Source organism: Panthera uncia (assembly GCF_023721935.1).
Source record: "Panthera uncia isolate 11264 chromosome C1 unlocalized genomic scaffold, Puncia_PCG_1.0 HiC_scaffold_3, whole genome shotgun sequence".
Classification (NCBI taxonomy): domain Eukaryota; kingdom Metazoa; phylum Chordata; class Mammalia; order Carnivora; family Felidae; genus Panthera; species Panthera uncia.
In genome coordinates this window covers 78,396,552-78,420,574 of record NW_026057584.1, presented here as the reverse complement: position 1 = coordinate 78,420,574, position 24,023 = coordinate 78,396,552, and the positions used below count along the sequence as shown (strand labels likewise).

The following is a 24,023-nucleotide window of genomic DNA, read 5'->3' as shown; positions in this document are numbered from 1 at the left end:
TCTCTCTGTCCCAAAAAATAAAAATAAAAAACGTTGAAAAAAAAATTAAAAAAAAAAAAAAGAACTTTAAAAAAAAGAACTGAAGTTACAGTGCACAAGTGGAAGTCTTCATCTTCTTATGAAGGCTCCCACATCACATAAAATTTATATTAAATACATTTCTGTGCTTTTCTCCTGTTAATCTGGCTTTGTCAGTTTAATTTCCAGATCCAGCCAAGGACTCTAGGAGGGTTGTTTCCTCCCCTAAAGTGCCAAACAATCCTTGAGGAAGCCTGACTCCAAATGTGGCCAAAATAATTCTAGCAGCTTATTACTGAAACTGCATCCAAAAAAATATTTTAATCCTTTACAGCCCCAGTTATGGGGCCTCCCGTCTCCTGTACTTTTCTCTGAATCATAGCTTAAGTAAAATCAAATTAGTTGACACTCTCCTGGATATTTTTGTGATACCAAAAAACAAAAACAAAACCCATTATCGATAGTTCACTTCTATCTTGTTAATTATCTAATTTCAAAAGATGTAGCATACATTGTGAAGATTTCTAAAAATAGCATAAAAAGAAAGCCACTTTTAAAGGAGTAGTACTCTGGGGCGCCTGGGTGGCTCAGTCGGTTAAGCGGCCGACTTCGGCTCAGGTCATGATCTCGCGGTCTGTGAGTTCAAGCCCCGCGTGGGGCTCTGTGCTGACAGCTCAGAGCCTGGAGCCTGTTTCGGATTCTGTGTCTCCCTCTCTCTGACCCTCCCCTGTTCATGCTCTGTCTCTCTCTGTCTCAAAAATAAATAAACGTTAAAAAAAATTTTTTTTAAATAAAATAAAATAAAGGAGTAGTACTCAATGCTGAAAGGGGAGCAACAAAATAGTCCTTATTACATTTTTAATAAAATATAGACCAATGCCTGCCTTTTTTGAAAGGCAGTGTGATTGTATGTGATTGTATCCATACACATCATGATCCTTAAAAGAATTTGTATCCTTCACCCTATGAACCTAGTAATTATCACCTTGAAATAGGATCAGAACTGCAGAAAAAGATTTATATTAAAAGATATAAAAGGATGTATACACATCATAGCAATCTTAATTAGATTGTAAACTAGAAGCAATCTTAATATCCTACAATAGGGAAATAGTAACCCTAGAAATAGGGTATCTTCACAAAATAAAATGTGATATATGGTTGGGAAAAAAAATTGGAAAGGAGGACATAAAAATGTTACCATTATGTGGGTGTGAATTTTTGACAATTTTTATTATTTTCATTATACTTTGTGTATCTTTCAAGTATGAGCATCTTTTTTTTTTCAATACCAACCAGATATCATTAATGCCATTTTTGGCTTTCTGCCTTCCAAGCATATGATAGGATTGTACATCCAAGCTCCTTTACGGTTGGGTGGGGCCATATACCTAGTTCTGGTTGAGAATGAAAGGGTCATTCTGGACCAAGAATTTAATTACCACTTCAAGACCCTTCACAGCTCTTTTCCTCTGGCATGATATTCATCAATAAAGATGGTGGCTGCCATTAGCTTGGGTCCCTGAGTGTTTACGATGAGCATTCTTTTTGTTGACCCATCATGGACATGTAGCATAAGCAAGGAGTAAAATTTTGTGTTTTGGTCTCTGAAATTTAGAGATAACTTAGCACATGAGTATCATGTAATCTATCCTTATTGATACAGAATTGGTATTCTGAAGTGGAGTATTGCTTTAGCCAAAAGCGGGAGGGGGGGTGGGGGTGGGGGGACACAATCCACAACACAATCTAAAATACATGGCTTTGGTTTAGGGACAATTGGCAAGTAATTAGAAAATAATTATCAGAGATTAGAAGGATGGCGATCCATATTATGTAGTGGAAAACATTTGGTAAAACTGTCACATGTGATAGCTTGGAAGGCAGATATGTACCTAATTAGCTTGTTTTTTTTGAAACAGGGTGTGAAAAACAAAATTAGTAGCATATGTCTGTTACTACTGAGTGCATTTGACAAAGGAATATAAAAAAGAAATGAGCTTAGAAAAGAATCAGCCAGTTTGAATGCCAGAATGAAAGTAAATAGAGAAAGTCCAGAAATATGGGAACTTGTAGGATTGGAAGGAAAAATACTGCTCATTTCCAAATGATAACACCTTTGAGTAACAAAGACTGATTATAACTCTGCTTTATTGGGAGGCTCAAATCAATGATCAAATCAAGCTTTGGAACTCTGAACAGATTAAGGTCCCTCAGAACAACAACAACAACAGCAACAAGAAACAATTAATGTTCTGAATTCAATAACCCTTTCAACTAGACAAACTAGCTAAGGGAAAAGAAACTAAAAGTGGCCTGATACCTACAATTAAGTAAAGATAGGGAGAGAAAAGAACAGGGAAGAAAGTGGAGAATTACAGCAACTGTAAGAAGTCTAGAAAAAGCTGCCAGTGTGGCTGTTAGCACAGGTAAGCTCACCCAAAAAGTAGATAAGAAGCCTACCAAGTTTTTGAACTGTACCAGCCAACTAGCCACCAGCCAGAGTAAAGAGACTATAATGGTTCAAAACTTTAAAAACGTTGGTCCCAAACATTGATCACATTGATCACAGTGTAAACAGTAAGCAAGCTTTTCAGCTTCCAAGAAGGATATATTCTATATATGGTAAAGGAGAATAATGGAAAAAGAAGAATGTCCAGCAACTATGAGGACAATGAGCAAGAGAAGAATTTCCAGAGTGGAATCATGGCCTAATCAAAATTCCACACCCAGGGTGTATGGAGTATATATCTACTCAGGGAGATGGCAGAATGGCTTTGGCCTAGAGGCCACTATATGTCTCCTATTGATCTCTTTCTCCAAATGAGAGAGTTTTTTGCAATTATCTTGTTCCAGTTCCACTACTGAATACTGGGGGGGGGGGGGGGGGGGGGGGGGGGGAGAGGGGGGGGGCGCCTCTGGATAAAGAGGAGTAACATTCAGACTTGTTATAAAAACTACCACACACCGCCTAGAGTTCATGACTTTTGAGTTTGATCCTATGACTTAGGGCAACTTTTTGGTGTGAGTGCATTTTGTGTATGAAGAAGAGTGATCTAAATATTGATGATCAGGGGCGCCTGAGTGGCTCAGTTGGTTGGGCATCCTACTTCAGCTCGGGTCATGATCGTGCAGTTCGCAAGTTCGAGACCCGTGTTGGGCTCTGTGCTGACCGCTCAGAGCCTGAAGCCTACTTCGGATTCTGTGTCTCCCTATCTCTCAGCCCCTCCCCTGTTCATGCAATGTCTCTGTCTCTGTCTGTCTGTCTGTCTCTCTCGAAATAAACATTGAAAAAACTATAAGCAAACAAACAAAACAACAAATATTGATGATCACTAGGACAGGAAAAACTATATTCATTGATATTTTGGCTCAACTATATCTGGTTCTCCTCATTTTTACAAGATATAATTTTCTAGTTCTATTCTGTTTCAGTGAGGTCGTATGACTATTTCTGGCCAATGAGATGTGAGACAAAATGACATCAGCACTTCTAAATTACCGCATTTAATTGCCGGTGCAAGACTCTGCAGACTTCATTTTTCTCCACCTCCATGATTTGGGAAGCGTGTCTTGAGATGGGGCCTTAAGTGATTAGGACAAAAAGACTCCCCCTACCAACCTCTGTTGAACTTTCAACATGAATGAGAATTAAACTTTTGTTTCATTAGGCCTCAGAGATTTGGGAGGTTGTTAATACAACATAACCTAAGCTATCCTGACTGATAAATCTACAAAGGGCAAGAAGGATTCATGATTTCACATAATTATCTTTCCTGACTTATATGCTGACAGTGTCTTTTCATACATTAAGTAGAGCTGTCTCTTCCTAGACAATCTAAGGCTTCCTAACTTAATACACAAGAGTCGATATCTTTTGGCAAATTCTCAAAGGAAACTTTCTTCCTGTAAAATCTCTAAAACTCTAAAAATAGACAGGAGAGCCAATGGTTGATTTTTGAGATCTGGGCAGATTACACAAGGGTGGAACTGGTGAAAGGAGCCCAAGTCTGATTTTCTATGGTAAGTAACATTTATCAAAAACATTTATCAAAAAATTGTGAATATTTAGAATTGAATGAAATTATCTATTTTGCTGCTGAAAAAATGCTCCCAAAAGAAACAAAAGTGACTATTCCAAACCTTGCCTTAAATATTAGGAAAACATTCTTTCTGATCGTCTGTCTGCGACAGGCTAAAAATCATACCTTTTGTGCCAATCAAAATTAAATAAGGTTCTTCAAATTTTTCTCAATATTTTGAGCTTGAAATAAGCTTACTATTCCCAAAGAACAACTGATATATGAGACATTTTCCCCTAAAACAGTGAATATGAAGATTTATTATAAATTTCCAGTTTTTAGGCACCATCTCTCATTCTAAAGAGAAATGTGAAAGCAATGAGATCTTCTTTTAAGTCCATTTACTTTGAGAGAGAAGGAGAGAGAGTGCAACCAGAGGAGGGGCAGAAAGAGAGAGACAGCATCCCAAGCAGGCTCCACACTGTCAGCACGGAGCCCGATTCAGGGCTCAAACTCACAAACCATGAGATGATGACCTGAGCTGAAATCAGGAGTCAGATGCTTAACTGGCTCAGCCACCCAGGTGCCCCTTTCCTTTATTTTAGATGGCAGGCAGCATGAGTTAAGTTTAGGCATAGAATCTTTTTCTAAAGCTTTTTATTTCTGCCAACATTTTAATATAAACTTACTTCTGCCATTGGCTCCTTATGAAACATACCATATTAGGATAAAAGCTGTTCACACGTTCTTTACCAAAAAGAATTTTACCTTCTCTGAATAGAAACCTTGCATTTTACTGTTTAGTTTCTACAACTTAAAAACAATGGGATGCTAAGGAACTGGGTCTCTCTCAAACTCAAAGGCATGTGCTTTCATCTTCAGGCACTCCCCTGCATCCAGCATGATAAGTGAGGAGTCCCTAGCTTTGCATTTACCTCTCCCTTTATTCTAGGGATGTCATTCCCTTAAGCTTATTCTTCCCCTTACAAGTGTAAAGGAAAGACAATTATGGCCTTTACAAGTTCTATTTGACGAAGGTGTCTTGGAAAGAATCAGGGGACCCTTGACACTCTGGGAGAAGAAAATGTTAAATAAAAAGACCACACTCAGCTCTGAAAAATATCTTTGGGGCTCTGGAGTAAAATGCTATACAATGGGAAAGAGGGAAATGATCACCCTTGAAGTTCCTTGAAATTCAAAGTCTACAGAAATCACAAACAGCTGAATATAACAGTTCTTTGGGAAATGTTGAATGAAGTCTGCATGTTGGTGGACCTGGGGCCAAAAGAGAATTGGCCCACATGCCCACGACAGAATGAGCCTACATAGCAGGGGGACAACTGCATCACTTATGATTGATTTCAATGGACATGGCACCTGTCCACATCATTTATGAACAAACAAAACTTTTTAATACAGTACATTTACTGCACTTGTAAGCATGCAGCAGAGTTTGAAACAAGAATTCAAAAACATGGAAATATATTTTTGTATCTAAGAATAAATGGACACTTAAGAATTCAAGTTTTCATTTTTTAAAGGAAAGGGATATTCATTTTTGTCACACATGGACAGTGTTTTGGGCTCAGAAGCTCTAATATTCATCTAATTCCATGCCTCTATTCTTCAAAGTATGCTATGCAAGCCTGACCTAGAGAACATTTGACCACTTCTACTTCTCCACCTCCATTCGTCTCCCGTTGAAAGTAAATGTTAACTAAATCCTCTAAGATTTCTTCATCCATCATCTGAAGATCTTCCATTCCAGTGAGAAGCACTGTCCTCCTAGATATTCCTGAAAATGCCTAAAAGGAAAATACAAAAGATAAATAGAAACTTTTCTAAGACATTTGAATTGCAAAACTTTATAAGCTCTGCTTAATACTTCAGACCTTATCTTAGAAGAGACAAGGAGCCTCAGAACGACTTTTCAAGCAACAGAATATCTAAGTCGGATCTGAGTTTCAGAAAGATAACTCAGGCAGCATTATGACAAATGGAGGAAAGAAGGGCATCCCTATGGACAGAAGGACCATAGTGACAGAAGTAGTCAGAGGTGGAAGTAACAAGACTGAATGACCAAATGAATGTTGGAGGTGAAGCAAAATGAGGAATTAAGCATGAGCTGTAGCTTTCAGGTTGGTGGACTATGTAAGACTGTGGTGCCATTTAGTACCTAAGTAGGAACAGAAAAAAAGAGGTCGGGGTACAGATAATGAGTTCAGAGAAAATGAGCAGGAAGAATCATTTTTAATGCCCAATGACAGTAGACACATGAAAGATATGTAGCTATGTCTCCATATACAAAAATATTATGTCATTACCTGAGTACTTTCAGTTTTTAAAAAGAGTGTAATAAATTAAATAAGGTATAATTTCACACTAAAATATTTTTTAAAAAAGACACACTTATTTTGCACCAAGCAGATCTGAAGAAACTATTTTGATATTGCTCACTAATAAGTCTCAAACAGTAACAGACACAACTTCTTTATTTCTTGTGAGGTGGGGTTAAGCAATAAGTTCTCAAAATGAAGGAAAGAGATGACTTTACCTGAAAATTTTTCAAGTCTGTTTCTATGTATGGAGAAACAATAACTCTATAGTAGTTTTGATTTATACAAAGCGGATATTCTTTCTTTTTCAAAATCTTGTCAGCAACTAGAAGTAAATTTAAAAAAAATTATTTTCTTTTTAATATCATAAACATTTTTAACCAAAGTTAAAACTTTCTTCAAATGCAACATCACAGTAAATAGTGAATTTAGTGATTACATTTTTAAAAATTCTACAAAAAATTCAACAGTCCACTTTAAAGACTTGGCGGTACATAATTTTGGAAAATATAAGACCAAACAATAATGGGGTTTAAATAGATCTTCTGTCTTCAACTATCCACTGCAATCAGTCAATGCAGAAGTTTGTGATGTCCTCAGACAGATCTACTTTGAGCTCCATAAAATGCAATAACCATATGCAAAAAGTAGCCCACCCATCCTAACAAGACTGTGAGTTTCCCAGTTTCTCAAGAAGTATAATTGAAAACTATGATTACTGTATATAGGGGCGCCTAGGTGGCTCCCCTAGATTAAGCATCCAACACTTGATTTAGGCTCAGATCATGATCTCACAGTTCATGAGTTTGAGCCCTGTGGGGGATTTTCTCTCTTTCCCTCTCTGTCCCTCACCTGCTTGTACACACTCACTCTCTCTCTCTCAAAATAGAAGAAACTTAAAAAAAAAAAGAATACTGTATATATACATTTTATAATATACATGTATACACACATATATAATTACTATATTACTACAATACATAAAATTTTATATAAAATTACTTAGTTGTCCTATAACTAATACATGATATTTTTCAGTAAGCTGATATAATGATGTTAACCAAGGGAGGGGAGGGATTTGATCGTTATCTAGAAACTGAAGGCAAATAACAAAAATTCATCAGTTTTCTCCAGCACAAAGAATAATCAGATTTATTTTGAGCAGCATTTTTCTCCTGGAGGGGAAAAAAATAATGTTTCAGATTGCATCAAGTTTAACAGAAACAGTACTTAAGAATATCGTATCACTATGTATGCTTTTTCGCCTCTCACCAGTCCATGTTGGATGGGCAATATGGTGCAGTGGTTAAGAGGGCAGGCCCCTGCTGGCAAGGATGTGGAGAAATTGAAACCCTGGTACAGTGCTGGTAAGAATATAAAACGGTAGAGCCACTGTGCAAAATAGTATGTCATCTCAAAACATTAAACATAGAATCACCATATGATCCAGGATTTCCAGAAAGATCTAGAAAGCCACTCAAGTAACCATAACTAAATAGTAGGAGAAAGGCAAGTTTAAGGAAATGTCTCCAGTTTTACTAAGTTAATGCTCTTCTTTTTTTTTTTAATTTTATTTTTTTAAGTAAATCTCTACACTCAACAGGGGGCTCGATCCCACAACCCCAAGATCAAGAGTTGCACATTCCACCAACTGAGCGAGACAGGAGCCCCTGCTCTTTATTATCAAGTTTCTTTAAAAAGCATGTATTACTTTGTTATGAAATAAACAATCAATCAATGTTTTTTTTAAATTGTATACCTGGCTTTCTTTTACATATGCCAACCCAGGAGAAACCCTAAGAACTGGATTAACTAGAGCAAGATATTTTTACATTGATAATCAGTTGAACATATTAACAAAAGCAGCTGCTGTAGAATTGTGTATTTTTTTTTAATGTTTAGTTTTTGAGAGGGAGAGACCGCGTGCATGAGAGAGGGGCAGAGAGAGAGGGAGACACAGAATCTGAAGCAGGTTCCAGGCTCCATGGCGTCAGCCCAGAGCCACATGCAGAGCTCGAACCCACGAACTGTGAGATCATGACATGAGCCGAAGTCGGATGCTTAACCAACTGAGCCGCCCAGGCATCCCAAATTGTATATTTTTAATCATAAGAATGTAAAGCCCCCTCAGATGATTTGGTAAAAACTCCATTTCTACCTAAAAAGGGAACAGATGTCTCACTGTTCTTTCCATTCATGCCTTGCCTTCCCTGGAATCTACTCCCTCCAACTAAGAGACCGTTGTCCATCTTAATAGGTGGGATAGGAAGTGATAGTTTACACATGTGTTTCTAAATTTCTCTGCCACATACTCACTATAATTTGGGGTTCATTATTTACCCTCCCTAGGACTCAGTTTCCACATCAATAAAATGGGTACGACACCTGTCTCCAGAATTGTGCTATGGATAAGAGGAGACACATGTATAGAACACCTGGCTCTTTGCCTGGCATGTGCTGAGAATGCACAAAGTTGATGTGCTTGAAATATTATTCTCAGTAGCATTCACAGAAATCATTCTCAGGACTCCACCATTTTAAAAGGTTTTTTAAAAATCTATTATAATTCTACTTAATAAATTCCAAATAGAAGAAGTAACAAAGGAATACTTTCAGAAATGGCAGAACATAAAGGCGCCTGGGTGGCTCAGTCGGTTAAGTGTCCAACTTGGGTTCAGGTCATGATCTCGCGGTCCGTGGGACTGAGCCCCACATCGGGCTCTGTGCTGACAGCTCAGAGCCTGGAGCCTGCCTCAGATTCTGTGTCTTCATCCCTCTCTCTACCCCTCCCCCACTCATGCTCTCTCTCCATCTCTCAAAAAATGAATAAACGTTTAAAAACATTTTTTTAAAGAAATGGCAAACATAAATATAAATGGTAGAGTATTTTTTAACTTCCTACATGTGTGAATACCTCCAGTTTCCAAAAATGTAATCACAGCACTCCGGGACTGCTTATCATACTGCACGCATAGCACTTCTCCACCTCCGTTTCGGGACTTAGAAAAGCTCAGTTCTAGCTTGTCTCTCATCTGATCTTCAGGCAATTCATCAGGAATTTCAGTAACATTGATCTTCACCTTAGACACTTCTACATGAACCTGGGAAATCGTTTCATATTCAGAAATATGGATGAGAAAAGTGCTCACATCTAACAGAATTCCAAAAAGCTTTAATCAACATGTTACCTGGAATCTGACTCCCGAATTTAATGGAACTGGCTTGGCCATAACCTCCACATCTACATCCTCTATCTGCACATGATGTTTCCCCATTCTGATGACATTTTGGGCAACTGAAAAATAATTTGGGAGTATTAATTTCCAATATTTCAATAAATTTTTTCACTTCTGGTTAAGAACAAATTATCCTAAATATTTAAAATTTTCTTGAATTCTAAAGGATCTAGGGGCGACTGGGTGGCTCAGTCAGTTGAATGTTCGACTTTGGCTCAGGTCATGATCTTGCAGTTCACGAGTTTGAGCCCAGCATCAGGCTCAGTGCTGACAGCTCGGAGCCTGGAGCCGGTTTCAGATTCTGTGTCTCCCTCTCTCTTTGCCCCTCCCCCGCTCATGCTCTGTCTCTCTCTCGACAATAAATAAGACATTTTTTAAAAATTAAAATAAAATAAAATAAAATAAAGGATTTAATTTTTTTTAATTTTCTTAGGGCTTCTAAGTGATAATGGTCTTGCCACCAAAGCGACAAATAAATATATTAACGTCAAAATATCAAAATACATCAGCAAAAATTACAAAACTTCCAGTTATAAGATGAGGGAGTACCAGGGATGCCATGTACAACATGGTGACTACAGTGAACACTGCTGTGCAGTATACAGGAAAGGGGTTAAGAGAGTAGAGCCTAAGTGTTCTCATGACAAGCAAAAAAAAATCCTTTTTCCTTTTTTTTTTTTTTTTGTTGTAGCTATAGGAATTCTTTTCATTGCACATAAATGAGAAGATGGATGTTGGCTGCACCTACTGTGGTCATCATTTCACAATACATGTAGATCAATGCATCATGCTGTACACCTTAAACTTACATAGTGATATGTATCAATTATTTCTCAGTAAAACTGGAAACAAGTGATAGTGTAGAAATTCTCATTGGGGCGCCTGGGTGGCTCGGTCGGTTGGGCTTCCGACTTCGGCTCAGGTCACGATCTTACAGTCCGTGAGTTCGAGCCCCGCATCAGGCTCTGTGCTGACAGCTCGGAGCCTGGAGCCTGTTTCAGATTCTGTGTCTCCCTCTCTCTCTGCCCCTCCCCTGCTCATGCTCTGTCTCTCTCTGTCTCAAAAATAAATAAAAACATTAAAATAAATAAATAAAAATTAAAAAAAAAAAAGAAATTCTCATCAAGTTCTAGATTCAGCTCTTAAGAGATAAGCCTGGTGATTCTTTAGAAATTCATATATTATTTCAGCACAGCCACACACCCTTCCTCTCCAAGGTTCACAGAATGACCAGAGAATTTCCTTAGTGCATTAAGGCACAGCCAGAAACTTCTTCCACGTTAAGTAAGCTGGAAAAACTTTTGTGTCAGTGTCATTCTGACAATCTTATTTATCATTTGTCACTTCTCTTTAATATGTCAAAAACCAAAGAAATAAATTCTCATTTTTGTCTTTCTTAAGGTTTACATATTAAAGACCACACGGCTTGAATATCAAAGTGCAAATCTTTTTTTTTTTTTTTTGCCATATTTAATGAGGAATTTTACTTTTGCTAAAATGCCCTGGAGATCATTCATTAAAAAGATGATAGCTTATACCAATCACAAAACTATCAAATCTAATTTATTTGTGCAAATGGGAGAGGCTCAGTAATATAATTATGCCAAAAATTAAAACTCCAGACAGCAACTATAGTTCAGTTTAAAATGCATGTGGGTGTGTATTTATTTTTAATTATGTGATATGAGAGTTTGTAACACCTCAACTGTTAACACAGAGCTGCTTAACCTAATTTGTCACAAAGATAAGAGATGCCCACTCCCAGTCCTATAAATCTCACATGTGTTTATGACAACCGAACAGCATACGCACCACAGATGAAGGAAGAGAGAAACAGGCTAAAAGGCAGGGCGTTGTCTTGTGGGAATTCACACTCATTGTACTGAGATATGACTGGATAACTTGAATTACAACTTACGTTCTTGTTAGTGGCAACAGGCAACAATAACAGAAAATGTCAATGAAGTAACAGTTAGATGATGTTCTTTCCTTTCCACACCCCCCCCCCCCACCCAAACTCCAACATCTGGTGATCTGACGCAGCTGAAAGGGACCACTTGCATTTCAGCTTTTGTGACTCTGACTATCAAAAGCCAACTTCTGTTTAATTGTGTATGAGCCCAAAGTTGTCCCAGGGGAGCAAGACCTCAGAGCTGGGCCAAGAGTGGAAACAGCGATGCAGCTGTTTCTGAAGAGAACCCTATTCCCAGCATTCCCAGGTAATTCCTGCACAGAATCCCTGCCTCCCAAATCCTCGCTTTTGATTATATCCCCATCACCATTGCCGACTGCCAACACAGGGCTCTTGGCATCCTCATCTGTAGAAGCAGACCCAGGGTGGACCCATGGTGAACGAACAGTATGTGCCTATGCTAACCTGCTAGAATGTCTTTCCTTTTAACATTTATTTGCAGACTATGGTGATGGACCATGTGTACGGAGACACAAGTTATAACCATAGATTCTCAGAACCCGAGCACCGGAAGGGCTTAAGACCATCTGGCCCCACCCCCATAATGTGACAAATACAAGAACGAAGGCCCAGCATAGTGGCCTGCTCCGAGGACTGCTGGTCTAGGAGAAAGGACATGGGTCCTCAGGGTTTGGCTCTCAGCTTTGCAATTTTTAACTGTATGAACCTTGAGCGAGTTCTTTATCTTTCCTTATCTGGAAAATTCCCTACAAGTAGCAATAATGACAGCTAAGATTTATGAAGTGTTTATTATGTGTCAGATACCATGCGAAGTATTTTACCAACATTTCTCATTTAATACTCAACGCAAATCCCATGAGATAGGTACTACCACTGCCATAAAAATCTGAGATTTAGGAAGAACCCAACTAAAATCACACTTCTAGAAATGGGAAAATCTGGCATACAAAGCCAGATTCTCCTCACTAAGGAGAATAGAGTCCTACACCATGGCAGACTTAGCAAACATCAGGTCCCATTCCTAAACCTCAGACTCTTGCACTCTTTCCATTCACCAGTCATGTGCCCTTAGGTAAGTCACTTAAACACCTGAGAATCTGTTTTCTTGGTTATAAGATGCAAAGAGTAATTCTCCTATCATATTGCTTTCACAGAGTCAAGTAAGTATAAAATGAGATGTCTTTAAGAACTTTGAGAACCATGTAGAGCTCTACTACCTTAAAATATTATTACTAGTTAAAAGTGGGGGGAGCTTCTGGGGGTTTAGTTGGATGGGTGTCCTACCCTTGATTTCAGCCCCTACCCTGAGTCAGGTCATAATCCCAGGGTCGTGGGATCGAGCCCTGCATCAGGCTCCTCACTGAGCATAGAGCCTACTTGGAATTCTCTCTCCCTCTGCCCCCCCCCCTCTATCTCTCTCTCTCTCTCAAAAAAAAAAAAGTATTACTAGTAGTATTTGGAGGTAGCAGATGGGAGTAAAAACACTAGTGTTGGACATCACAACACCTTGAGTCCCAGAGTCATGTTCTGAACAAATGATCATACTCAACGCTCTTTTTTTAAATTTTTTTTAACATTTATTTATTTATTTTTGAGAGACAGAGAGAGACAGAGCACAAGCGGGGGATGGGCAGAGAGAGAAGGAGACACAGAATCCGAAGCAGGCTCCAGGCTCTGAGCTGTCAGCACAGAGCCTGACATGGGGCTCGAACTCACAAACCGCGACATCATGACCTGAGCTGAAGTCGAACGCCCAACCGACTGAGCCACCCAGGCGCCCCACTCAACACTCTTAATGTCTGAGTTTTCTCATCAAAAAATGGGGACAATCCTACCTGCCCCAAGGTGTTACTATGAGATGAGGTGAAATGACAAATATTAAAATTATAAAGCAATAGCCAAATATCTATGAAAGCTCTTTGAAAGTGCCTGTGCTTTCCAAAAGTAACATGATCGAATTTTTGAACATTACTCATACCTTCTTCTTTTTCAAAGGTGATAAGGGCTTGTCCTTTCTGTAGCTCATAAAGAACTTGCGAGCTCACTTGAAATGAACAGGAGACATTTAAAAACTGGCTGTCATTCTCAGGATTCTCTAAAGATGTGAATTTCATCTCTGTTTCAGGAATATCCTCTTTAATCTAATTTAAACAGAAATGTTTGATTAAAATGAAGACAAGAAATAACTTAAGCCCTTCTTGTGATAATGTGATTTGATCATCCAATAATTCATTCTCCACTGATTTCAGAACCCCACAGAATGCTAAGTGTGGTCTTAGTGAATATCTTTAGTAATTACTTCTTCCCAGATGCTGATCCTTTAATATTATTTCCCAGATGAAATTATAAGTATATAATCTCTCATTTTATCTAATCAATGTTTAAACTAGCCAATATTGGATGGTGTTCGATTCTAAAGTCTATATCATTCCTGTAGATAAGTACCTTTTAAACAACTATACCAATAATAGGGTATCCTACAAGGGAATCATAAGACAGTATGTTTATTCTCATTGCAAAGTGTTATAAATTAGAGTTGCATATATACTAAGTTTATTTTAATAGCAAACCCAGATAATTTCATCCAAAAAGAAAGCCTCCCAAATTATATGATTTAATAATTGTCAAATTTAAATTCCCCCTTCCCCAACACCTGCCCATCAACTTTTAAAAAAAAAATTTTTTTAACGTTTATTTATTTTTGAGAGAGACAGAGCTTGAGTAGGGGAGGGGCAGAGAGAGAGGGAGACACAGAATCCGAAGCAGGCTCCAGACTCTGAGCTGTCAGCACAGAGCCCGACGCGGGGATTGAACTCACGGACCGTGAGATCATGACCTGAGCTGAAGTCGGACTGTGCCCATCAACTTTTTAACCATTACCAAACTTAGATTTATAAAAATGTGAAGGGACACTATCAACAAGATTCATAATCTGAAGGATAAAGTTAAGTGGTTATACTTATCTGTTTAAAATCATTGGGATTAACAGACATATACAACTATACATAAATGCACGAATGAATCTGTTGTTTGCATTTCTATTTCCCATGATTATTTTACATGCTGAAAGAAAATTTGTGTGTTATTGCAAAGGGGTTAGAAATATTCAATGAGGGGCGCCTGGGTGGCTTGGTCGGTTAAGCGTCCGACTTCGGCTCAGGTCATGATCTCGCGGCCGTGAGTTCGAGCCCCGCGTCGGGCTCTGTGCTGACAGCTCAGAGCCTGGAGCCTGTTTCAGATTCTGTGTCTCCCTCTCTCTCTGCCCCTCCCCTGTTCATGCTCTGTCTCTCTCTGTCTCAAAAATAAATAAACGTTAAAAAAAAAAAAATTTTTTTAAGAAATATTCAATGAGTTATTTGACCTAATTTCACATTTGTTCTATATCTTCACATGTAACTTCAGTAGAATCTCTGATTTCCATAAGTCCAGTTTCAAAACAATTGGCAGTGTCTGAGAATAGGCGGAGTGTTTCCCAATAATGTGGAAATACCCAATATACCTTGAAAAGTCGAGAGCTTTCTGGAATGAAAGTGCCTGATTCTGGTCTTGGGCACACTTGGCCAGGAGCAATGCATGTATGCTCTCTGGACCATAGTTTCAGTCCTCTGTAAACTGTATCAGCTGAGCTGGCTGGGTTCCCAAGATCCTTTGAGTGACAGGACTGGCTGATTTCATCTCCAGTCTGAGAAGTAACTACAATTGTAACAGTGTCCCGTAAGTCCCATAAACATGGGGAACTCCACTTCCTGATATTCAATATCCTATCCCCCATTTCAGAAACAAAATATGACAATGCTTTATGCATTTTAACTGTTTAAAGGAACAGTATGAGTTGTCATGGAGAAAAAGGAGTGAAAGTTATGTCTAATTCAAATACAGGAAAATTTAGGAGAGGATTTAAATGGTGAAGATATATGTCCAATTTTTTTAAACTGTGAAATCCATTTAAGTTACTTGCATGAAGAGAACAATAAAGGCACTTAGTGAGAAGATGAAGAATTTGATCCCAAAGTGATTGATAATAACCGTTTTGTTTTGTTTTGCATTACCATATACATAAATAAAAATTTAAAAACATACACATAAATATAAAAAAATGTATTATCAGAAACGTACAGTCAGATGAAATTTTACAAAACGATCACACACATGTGACCAGCACCCAGATCAATAAACAGAACATGACCAACACCCAGAAACCCTCTTGGGTTCTCTTCCAGTTCCTACCTGCCTCCAAGGGCAACCAGGATGCTAACTTTTAACATCCTGCTGTTATGCGTTATTTAAATGGAAGCATATGGGGGCACCTGAGTGGCTTAGTGGGTTAAGCACCTGACTTCAGCTAAGGTCATGATCTCGCAGTTCATGCGTTTGAGCCCCACGTCAGGCTCTGTGCTGACAGCTCCGAGTCTGGAGCCTGCTTTGGATTCTGTGTCTCCCTCTCTCTCTGCCCCTCCCCCACTTGTGCTCTGTCTCTTTTCTCTCACAAATGAATAAACGTTAAAAAAATGTTTTAATTAATAAAAATAAAAATAAATGGAAGCACTTGGTATACCCTCTTTTACGTTTTTTGGCTCAACATTGTGTTTATGAAATCATGAAATCCATCCATGTGGCTGCATATAGCTGTGATCTGTTCATTCTCATTGCTGTATGGTATTCCATTGTGTGAATACACCCCAAATTAATAATTCAGTCTAGTGGGGAGGGACAGTTGAGTTGTTGTCAGTTTGGGGCTATTACAAACAATGGTGCCATCAATGTTTACAGTGTTTTAAAAGTGAATTCTGTGTAACTAAATTGTTTTTTCGGAAAAATGGTGTCCGTTAAGAATGTGATATACAAAATAAAGAGGTACCTGGGAGTTTATGGTGGACTCTTGTAACTCGGCCTCAAGCCTTTGGATCTCCTCCTTTAACTGAGTATTCTCCTTTGCAATTTTATCAATTAATCTCTAAAAAATATCAAACAGCACCAAAAAATTAAACAGCTCCTGACTTCATTTTTCTAAACAAATTAAAGAAGCTAAATTTCTATCATCTTGATAAAGGCAAAGAAAGACATCATCATTATCACCTAATAATTCTCCTACCACTGACAAGTAGTATTATCTCCATCATGCAAACAAGGAAACTACCTTTCACACTAGACCAAGGTCACAGACATTTTTATAGTGGGGCAAGGATTGAGACCCAGACCTGAATCTCATTTCAGTGTAACTCCTTGCCTGGCTATTTGTGACAACAATATGACTTTTAAATTGCACTATAATTGTGGACATATGTTACTCAAAGGCAATTTAAAAAATTTTTGCTATGATTCCCACAGTACAGCTGCCTTGACATGCCACACATATGGCCCTGGGTAAGTGGCTTAAGCTACCTGAACCCCCATCCCCTCATGGGTCTCATCAGATAATTGCTAAGAAAGCTCTTAACTTCTGGGTGCAAATCAAAAAAAGGAGGAAGGGAGTGAAAGAAAACAGCTAATGTTGTAAGCCTTGTAAGAGAAAGAACAGAAATAGGATTCTTTTTGTAAGGTTTGAATAATGGAAATAAAATTTTTGAAAAAAATTCAAAGTAATGTTGGACAAAAACATACAAAACATGCCTCACTGCAAAACTAATAGATATAAATTAATTTTTAATAGTACCCAGTAATTTTTACCTCTCTTTGTTCATCTTTCATAAATTCTTCCTCTAACCAAAGCTCCTCGTGAACTTGGCTTTTGTTATTTCCACTGTCTGCCATGATTCCTAATTATTACAAAAAAGTAAATATTTTAAAAATCATACATATACACAAATTCAAGAAGAAATAACTTTTATCCTTTTACAGAAGAAGAAATGTATTTTTGTTATATTTTTTCCCTATCATCAAAGTTTTTATTATCATGTGGCTTATATTTGAACAATGCCTATATTTCAAATAACTTTCATACCTATACAGACATAAAAGGGGTCTAGAAATCCTTTGCTTTTCAACACAATGATAGAAAATAACAGGGGTGCCTGGGTGGCTCAGTCAGTTAAGCATCTGAATCTTGATTTTTGGCTCAGGTCATGATTTCATGGTAGTAGGCCGAGCTCTGCATCAGGCTCTATGCTCACAGCTCTCTCTCCCTCTCTCTCTGCTCCTCCCCTGCTCATGTGTGTGCTCAATCTCTCTCTCTCTCTTTAAAAAACAAATAAATAAATTTAAAAGAAAAAAACACAAGTCTAAAATTTTCTGAAAAAGGAAAGAAAATAACAGGTATTAATATTCCTTTGAGGTTCACATCTTAATCATAACATGGTGCCCCATATTAAAAGATTACTATTTTGGTCTTTTCAAAGATTTTGATTTATCTAATTCTTCCTATTGTACTCCCCAAATGTAAATGGAGTAGAAAGGCCCCAAACACCCTTCCTCTGCATGTACGGAAATTCTTATCAGAATTTTCACAAATCCTCCCCTGTCCAGACACCTGAATAGGAAAAAAATTACATCTTTACTTCTTTTTTTTTTCCTTAACATTTATTTATTTTTTGAGAGACAGAGAGAGACAGAGCACGAACAGGGGAGGGGCAGAGACAGAGGGAGACACAGAATCTGAAGCAGACTCCAGACTCTGAGCTGTCAGCACAGAGCCCAATGCGGGACTCAAACTCACGAACCGTGAGATCATGACCTGAGCTAAAGTTGGTCACTTAACTGACTTAGCCACCCAGGTGCCCCAAAAATTACAACTTTACTTCTAACAACCTCTCACTGAAACATCTCTCTTCAGATATGAACATAAGGCAACAAGCCACACAGTATTTGCAGCACCTGGACAAAAGTCACCAAGAGGACACAAATATTTTCATAAAATATTGTAACTGTTGCAGAAGTCCTGAAATATGTTTGTGTTTAACCTTGTTTCAAAATGATGGCAGCTACTAAACTCATTACTAGGTATTGTGATATGCTGTAATATATTGATGTATATTACTATATCAAAAATTTGCTTTTTTGGGGCGCCTGGGTGGCGCAGTCGGTTAAGCGTCCGACTTCAGCCAGGTCACGATCACGCGGTCCGTGAGTTCGAGCCCCGCGTCGGGCTCTGGGCTGATGGCTCGGAGCCTGGAGCCTGTTTCCGATTCTGTGTCTCCCTCTCTCTCTGCCCCTCCCCCGTTCATGCTCTGTCTCTCTCTGTCCCAAAAATAAAATAAAAAAAAAAAAAGTTAAAAAAAAAAAATTTAAAAAAAAAAATTTGCTTTTTTAAATATTTTGATAATCATATTTCAATATAATTGGTTTCCTTTGTAATTGTCTATATATTATTTTATACATTAAAAAAAAATTTAAAGGCCTATAGGCTTTATCAGACTGGCAAGGAATCCATGGCACAAAAAAAGTAAACATTTGCCTGCATATGAATTTACCAGATGTAAGTCCCAGATGAAAATTGAGACAAGGAATAATATAACAACTATTTTTATTGCTTTAAAAACATATTAAAAACCAGTTTGTGATATAATATAATCCTCTAAAATTTCAAGAGCTAAATTCTCACTACTCCTGTAGAAGAAACAGGAAAAATATTTATCCCTCCTTAAAAATAAAACAGAAGATTGGGGGGCCTAGGTGGCCCAGTCAGTTGGCCATCTAACTCTTGGTATCAGCTCAAATCATAATCTCATGGTTCGTGAGTTTGAGCCTCACATCGGGCTCTGCCCTAACAGGGAGCCTGCCACAGATTCTCTTTCCCTCTCTCTTTGCCCCTCCCCTGCTCCTGCTCCCTCCCTCTCAAAATAAATAAAAAAACATTTTAAAATTAATTAATTAGGGGCACCTGGGTGGATCAGTCGGTTAAGCTTCCGACTTTGGTTCAGGTCATGATCTTGCGGTTTGTGAGTTCGAGCCCACATCAGGCTCTGTGCTGACAGCTCAGAGCCTGGATCCTGCTTCAGATTCTGTGTCTCCCTCTCTCTCTGTCCCTCCCCTGCTCATGCTCTGTCTCTCTCTGTCTCTCAATAATAAATAAATGTTAAAATTTTTTTTAAAAATTAAAATTAATTAATTAAATATAATAGAAGACTGGCAAAAAAAAAATAGTGTGAACACTAGCAGTTTCCAAAAACAGAGGGAATCACGTAGCACCTGGATCTTGGTTTCTAATCTATTCTCCAATAAACAGAACCAGGGCTCCTTGGAACAATGGCTGATTCTACCTATGGGACAAGAAATATACAAGATAAGCCTGGAGCTTCCAATGGTCAAACATACATAAAGGGGGTTTTTCAAGTAAGTAAATATACAAAAGATAAAAGGAGCCAGATTTTTCATTGCCAGGGAAGGTAATTATAAATATAGAAAGAAAACTAGAATGAATGCTATGGATTAGAAATGGAGATATCAGTGTAATCTCATGATATCCATAGGCAGAATGACAGAAAGATACATACATGCTGTACATATCTATCTGTATATATATACCTAGCTCTGTCTGCTGAGAGGGCCTGGAAGAAAAGACAATAGCAATGAGTACACCTAGCCCCCAGAATTTGGTTTCTGATACCATCCTCCACTACAAGGAACCAAGGATTTTCAGAGAAATGGTTGATACCAGGACTGGGACAGGAAAAATACAAAATAAGCACCTAATGTTGCCAGAAAGCAAGGAAGTGCTCAAAGAATGATGAGGGCATGTCGAAAAGACATGAAACCCAGCTTGAGGAGGTTCTCACTGGCCAAATCTGGGACTAAATAAAGCATAAAAATAAATAATGACACTGAATATCATTATGAATTAAGCATAAAAAAAGTCCACTGAGTAAATTAAAAATCTATGAGTCCATACCAACATACATACATACATAAATTGAAATTTTGGTAAGAAAAAGACCATCCAGTTAGTTTCAAAATACTTCCACACAACTGGGGCACCTGGGTGTCTCAGTCGGTTAAGTGTCCGACTTCAGCTCATGATCTCACGGTTTGTGAGTTCAGGCCCCGCGTCAGGCTCTGTGCTGACAGCTCAGAGCCTGGAGCCTGCTTAAGATTCTGTCTCCCTCTCTCTCTGCCTCTCTCTCTCTCTCTCTCTCTCTCTGTCAATAATAAATAAAGGTTAAAAAAATTAAAAAAATACTTCCATACAACATATTAATTTCAAAGGGTAAAAAGTAGCTTTACATTGAAGAAGCCGGGCAGATGCCACCATAATAAAATAAACAAAGTAAATAATGAAATAAGCCAAAATCATCTGCCATCTGATAGGGTGCACTTAGAACACAGCATGACTTCTATGATATTCCTGCCAAAGATACATAATCTGAATCTCAGTATGAGGAAACATTAGATAAACTGGCCTGTTCTCTTCAAAAGTGTTAAGCTCATGAAAGCCAGTGAAAGGCTGAGAAACTCTTCCAGACAGAAGGAGACTAAAGGGACATCACAACTAAATGCAGTACATGACTCTGAATTGGGCCTTTTTGCTACACAGGATATTATTAGTACAACTGTCAAAATGTGAATGGGATCCAAGGATTTGATGGCAGTAATGTATCAATATTAATTTGATTTTGATGACTGAATTTTAGTTATGTAGAGAATATGTTTTGTGTAGGAAATATATATTCAAGAATTCCAGAGCAACGGGTCTTGAAGTTAAAATCTTATTCTCAAATAATTCAGGAAAAAGGAAAGTTGTTTGTATTGTACTTGCAACTTTTCTGTAAGTATGAGATGGTTTCAAAATATATTAGTAGCTCCCTATTGCACCAACTACAGAACCCTTTTAATGAGACTCAACAGTCATCTGAGGTCTTACACAATCTAACCAAAACTTACTTTCTAGTCTTATTCAGACAACTTCTACACTAAGCACCCTAACCATACTGAACACTTGAAGGTCCCTCTTTTCCCTCCTGTCCCTCAATATGTCATACACTTCCTCTCCTCTCAACCTTAATGAAATTCTACTGTTCTTCAAGGTCCATCCCAAATTTCCCCCAAGTTTTTAAAGCCTTTTCTGCTTCCCCTAAAGGACATTACTTCTCCCTCTTTTATCTCTTTTGGAGAGCTTTAATTATTTGTGTGCCTGTGTCATTTTCCATGACTAGATGGTTATGACCTTGAGGCCAAGGACCATGTCCACTCCTCCTTGCATCCACTCAGAGCACAATATAAGAATACACACTGACAACTGTGGTATCTTAACTAGTATTTGTTCTGCTCAGGACATTCCATACATGTGAAGTTCTCTTATTACATTTCCGGAAAGCAGAAATGGCAACATTATTTGTCTGATTGCTTTTTTTTAAATCAATATTTTTAAGAGTTTGTAATAAAGACTCTCAACATATTTAACTCATATAAATGGTCTACTACATAATATTCCCAGAACTTTTTTTGGTATATTTAGTGTCTGGATACTTCCCCTTTTTGCTTAGTGGGATGTACAGTAATAGGCTTCCTTTTATACCATCAAATAGTAGGCAAAATAATGACCCTCTCAAAGTTGCCCATGCCTAATCCCCAGAATCTATGAATATGTCAGATTACAATTAAGGTTGTAGATTGAATCAAGGTCACTAATCAGACGACTTTAAAATATGAAAATCATTCTGGATTATCCATGGGGCCAATATAATCATGAGGGCCCTTAAAAGTAAAGAGGAAAGCCAAAGAGCAGAGTCAGAGTGAGATGTGACAACAGAATAATGTTCAGAGAGATGCAGTGATGCTGCCTTTAAAGATGGAGAAAGAACATCACTAAGCCAAGGAAGGAGGGCAGCATACAGAAACTGGGGGAAAAAAAAAGAAAATAGGTTCACCCCAGAAGCCTCCAGAAAGAAAAGCAACTCTGCAGACACTTGATTTTAGCCCACTGGGATCCAGGTTGGCCTTTTAACCTACAGACTTTTTTTAAAAAAATATATATGAAATTTATTGTCAAATTGGTTTCCATACAACACCCAGTGCTCATACCAACAGGTGCCCTCTTCAATGCCCATCACCCACTTTCCCCGCCCCCCCACCCCCCATCAACCCTCAGTTTATTCTCAGTTTTTAAGAGTTTCTTATGGTTTGGCTCCCTCCCTCCCTCTTTTTTTTCCCCTCCCCCATGGTCTTCTGTTAAGTTTCTCAGGATCCACATAAGAGTGAAAACATATGGTATCTGTCTTTCTCCGTATGACTTATTTCACTTAGCACAATAACCTATAGACTTTCAAGATAATAAATTTGCGATTTTTAAGCCACTAAGTCTATGGTAATTCTTGTGACAGCGAATGAAAAATCCAATGCAAATCATCACCACTCACCTACCACCTATTTTCCTAACATACTCATATCACTTTGTGCCAGGCCTGATAGAATGGAATCCTTCCATACGCCTGCCCCGCAGCAAATGACAGGAAATGAGGGGAAGGAAGAAAGGAAGTGGTTTTTAATACAATGGCGGTACACATATATAGTTTAAAAAAACAAAACAAAACAAAACAAAACTCATGCATGTTCTAGAGACAGAAAAACTGCATGTTCTCCTTTGGATCTCTTTCAAGAAAATCCTTGCATATTCCAAAAAGTGAGGCACAACTGCCAAACCCTGCACCTGACAAGGAGAGTAAATCTTAAGGAATCAAGTTCCCCTAAGAACTACATCGAGACACTCTCACAGGAACACTGAGGAAACACCAACCATTTTAAGTTTCAATTTCCCAAATTAAGCAAACCAAGAGGACGGGGTCAGAGGCCAGAGCGGGGGAGGGGATGGTGGTGAGACAGACGCGGCCCGCTTCACCCCCGCCCTGCACGCACCCTGGCGGCTGTGTCACCGTAGCGACCCCTCGGCTCACTGCCGGCCGCCGCCCCCTTTGCCGCCCCGGGACCCGCGGAACCCGTCTCCCTCCCCACCCAGGGCCTCTCTAGGAGCAGGGATTGGGGGGGGGGGGGGGGCAGGGCGCCACTCACCCGCCTCTCCGGTGGGACGCGGCTCCCAGCGAGGGCGCCCTTCCGGAAACTTCACCCGGCTGAGCGCGGAAGGAGCGTCGCCAGAAGTCCCGGGGTCGCACGCAAGGGCTGCCTTATCCCCAAATGCTCGTAGTTCGTAGTTTGGAGCAACAGCTTGGTTGCTAAAACCAAAAACAATTGCACCCCCCTCCCGCCGCCCCCCCCCCCCCCAAAAAAAAAAAAAAAAAAAAAGGAAAAGACGTTAAAAGGGAAAGGGAGGGAAGAAGGAAAAGACACACACGAAATTGTTGCTCATATGGAGATTTTCTTTAAAAGTAACCACTGTTCCCACAGCTCTTTCTGCCCCTGGGTCCTGTCCCCCGAGACTTAATAAAATCACCTTTTTTTCACCCGAAGAAAAACAAAAACAAAAAGAAACCAAAAAAACCTAACCACTGTTGGAATACCAAATGTGGTGTCTCCAATGATGAATTACTCACGAGTTGTAAGTATTTTCAGTTTCGATTTTTAAGACGTGGTTCTTTTGATACAGAAAATAAAC

The 24,023-nt window shown here is 38.7% G+C and overlaps 1 protein-coding gene across 2 annotated transcripts; it reads right to left on the bottom strand.

Moving 5' to 3' along the window:
- Positions 1-2,895: 2,895 nt before the first annotated feature.
- NMI (N-myc and STAT interactor) lies at positions 2,896-23,701 on the bottom strand. 2 transcript variants are annotated; one of them, XM_049615657.1, is made up of 8 exons: positions 23,483-23,701; positions 17,213-17,301; positions 16,404-16,499; positions 13,524-13,686; positions 9,565-9,671; positions 9,291-9,477; positions 6,595-6,701; positions 2,896-5,845 (listed from the first exon to the last, which is right to left on the bottom strand). In XM_049615657.1, the coding sequence occupies exons 2-8, from the start codon at positions 17,294-17,296 to the stop codon at positions 5,660-5,662; spliced, it is 930 nt and encodes a 309-aa protein (XP_049471614.1). In that variant the 5' UTR covers positions 17,297-17,301; positions 23,483-23,701; the 3' UTR covers positions 2,896-5,659. The 2 variants fall into 2 exon arrangements, with proteins under 2 accessions (XP_049471614.1, XP_049471615.1); XM_049615658.1 differs by lacking the exon at positions 23,483-23,701 and adding an exon at positions 22,834-23,457.
- Between the last annotated feature and the right edge of the window lie 322 nt (positions 23,702-24,023).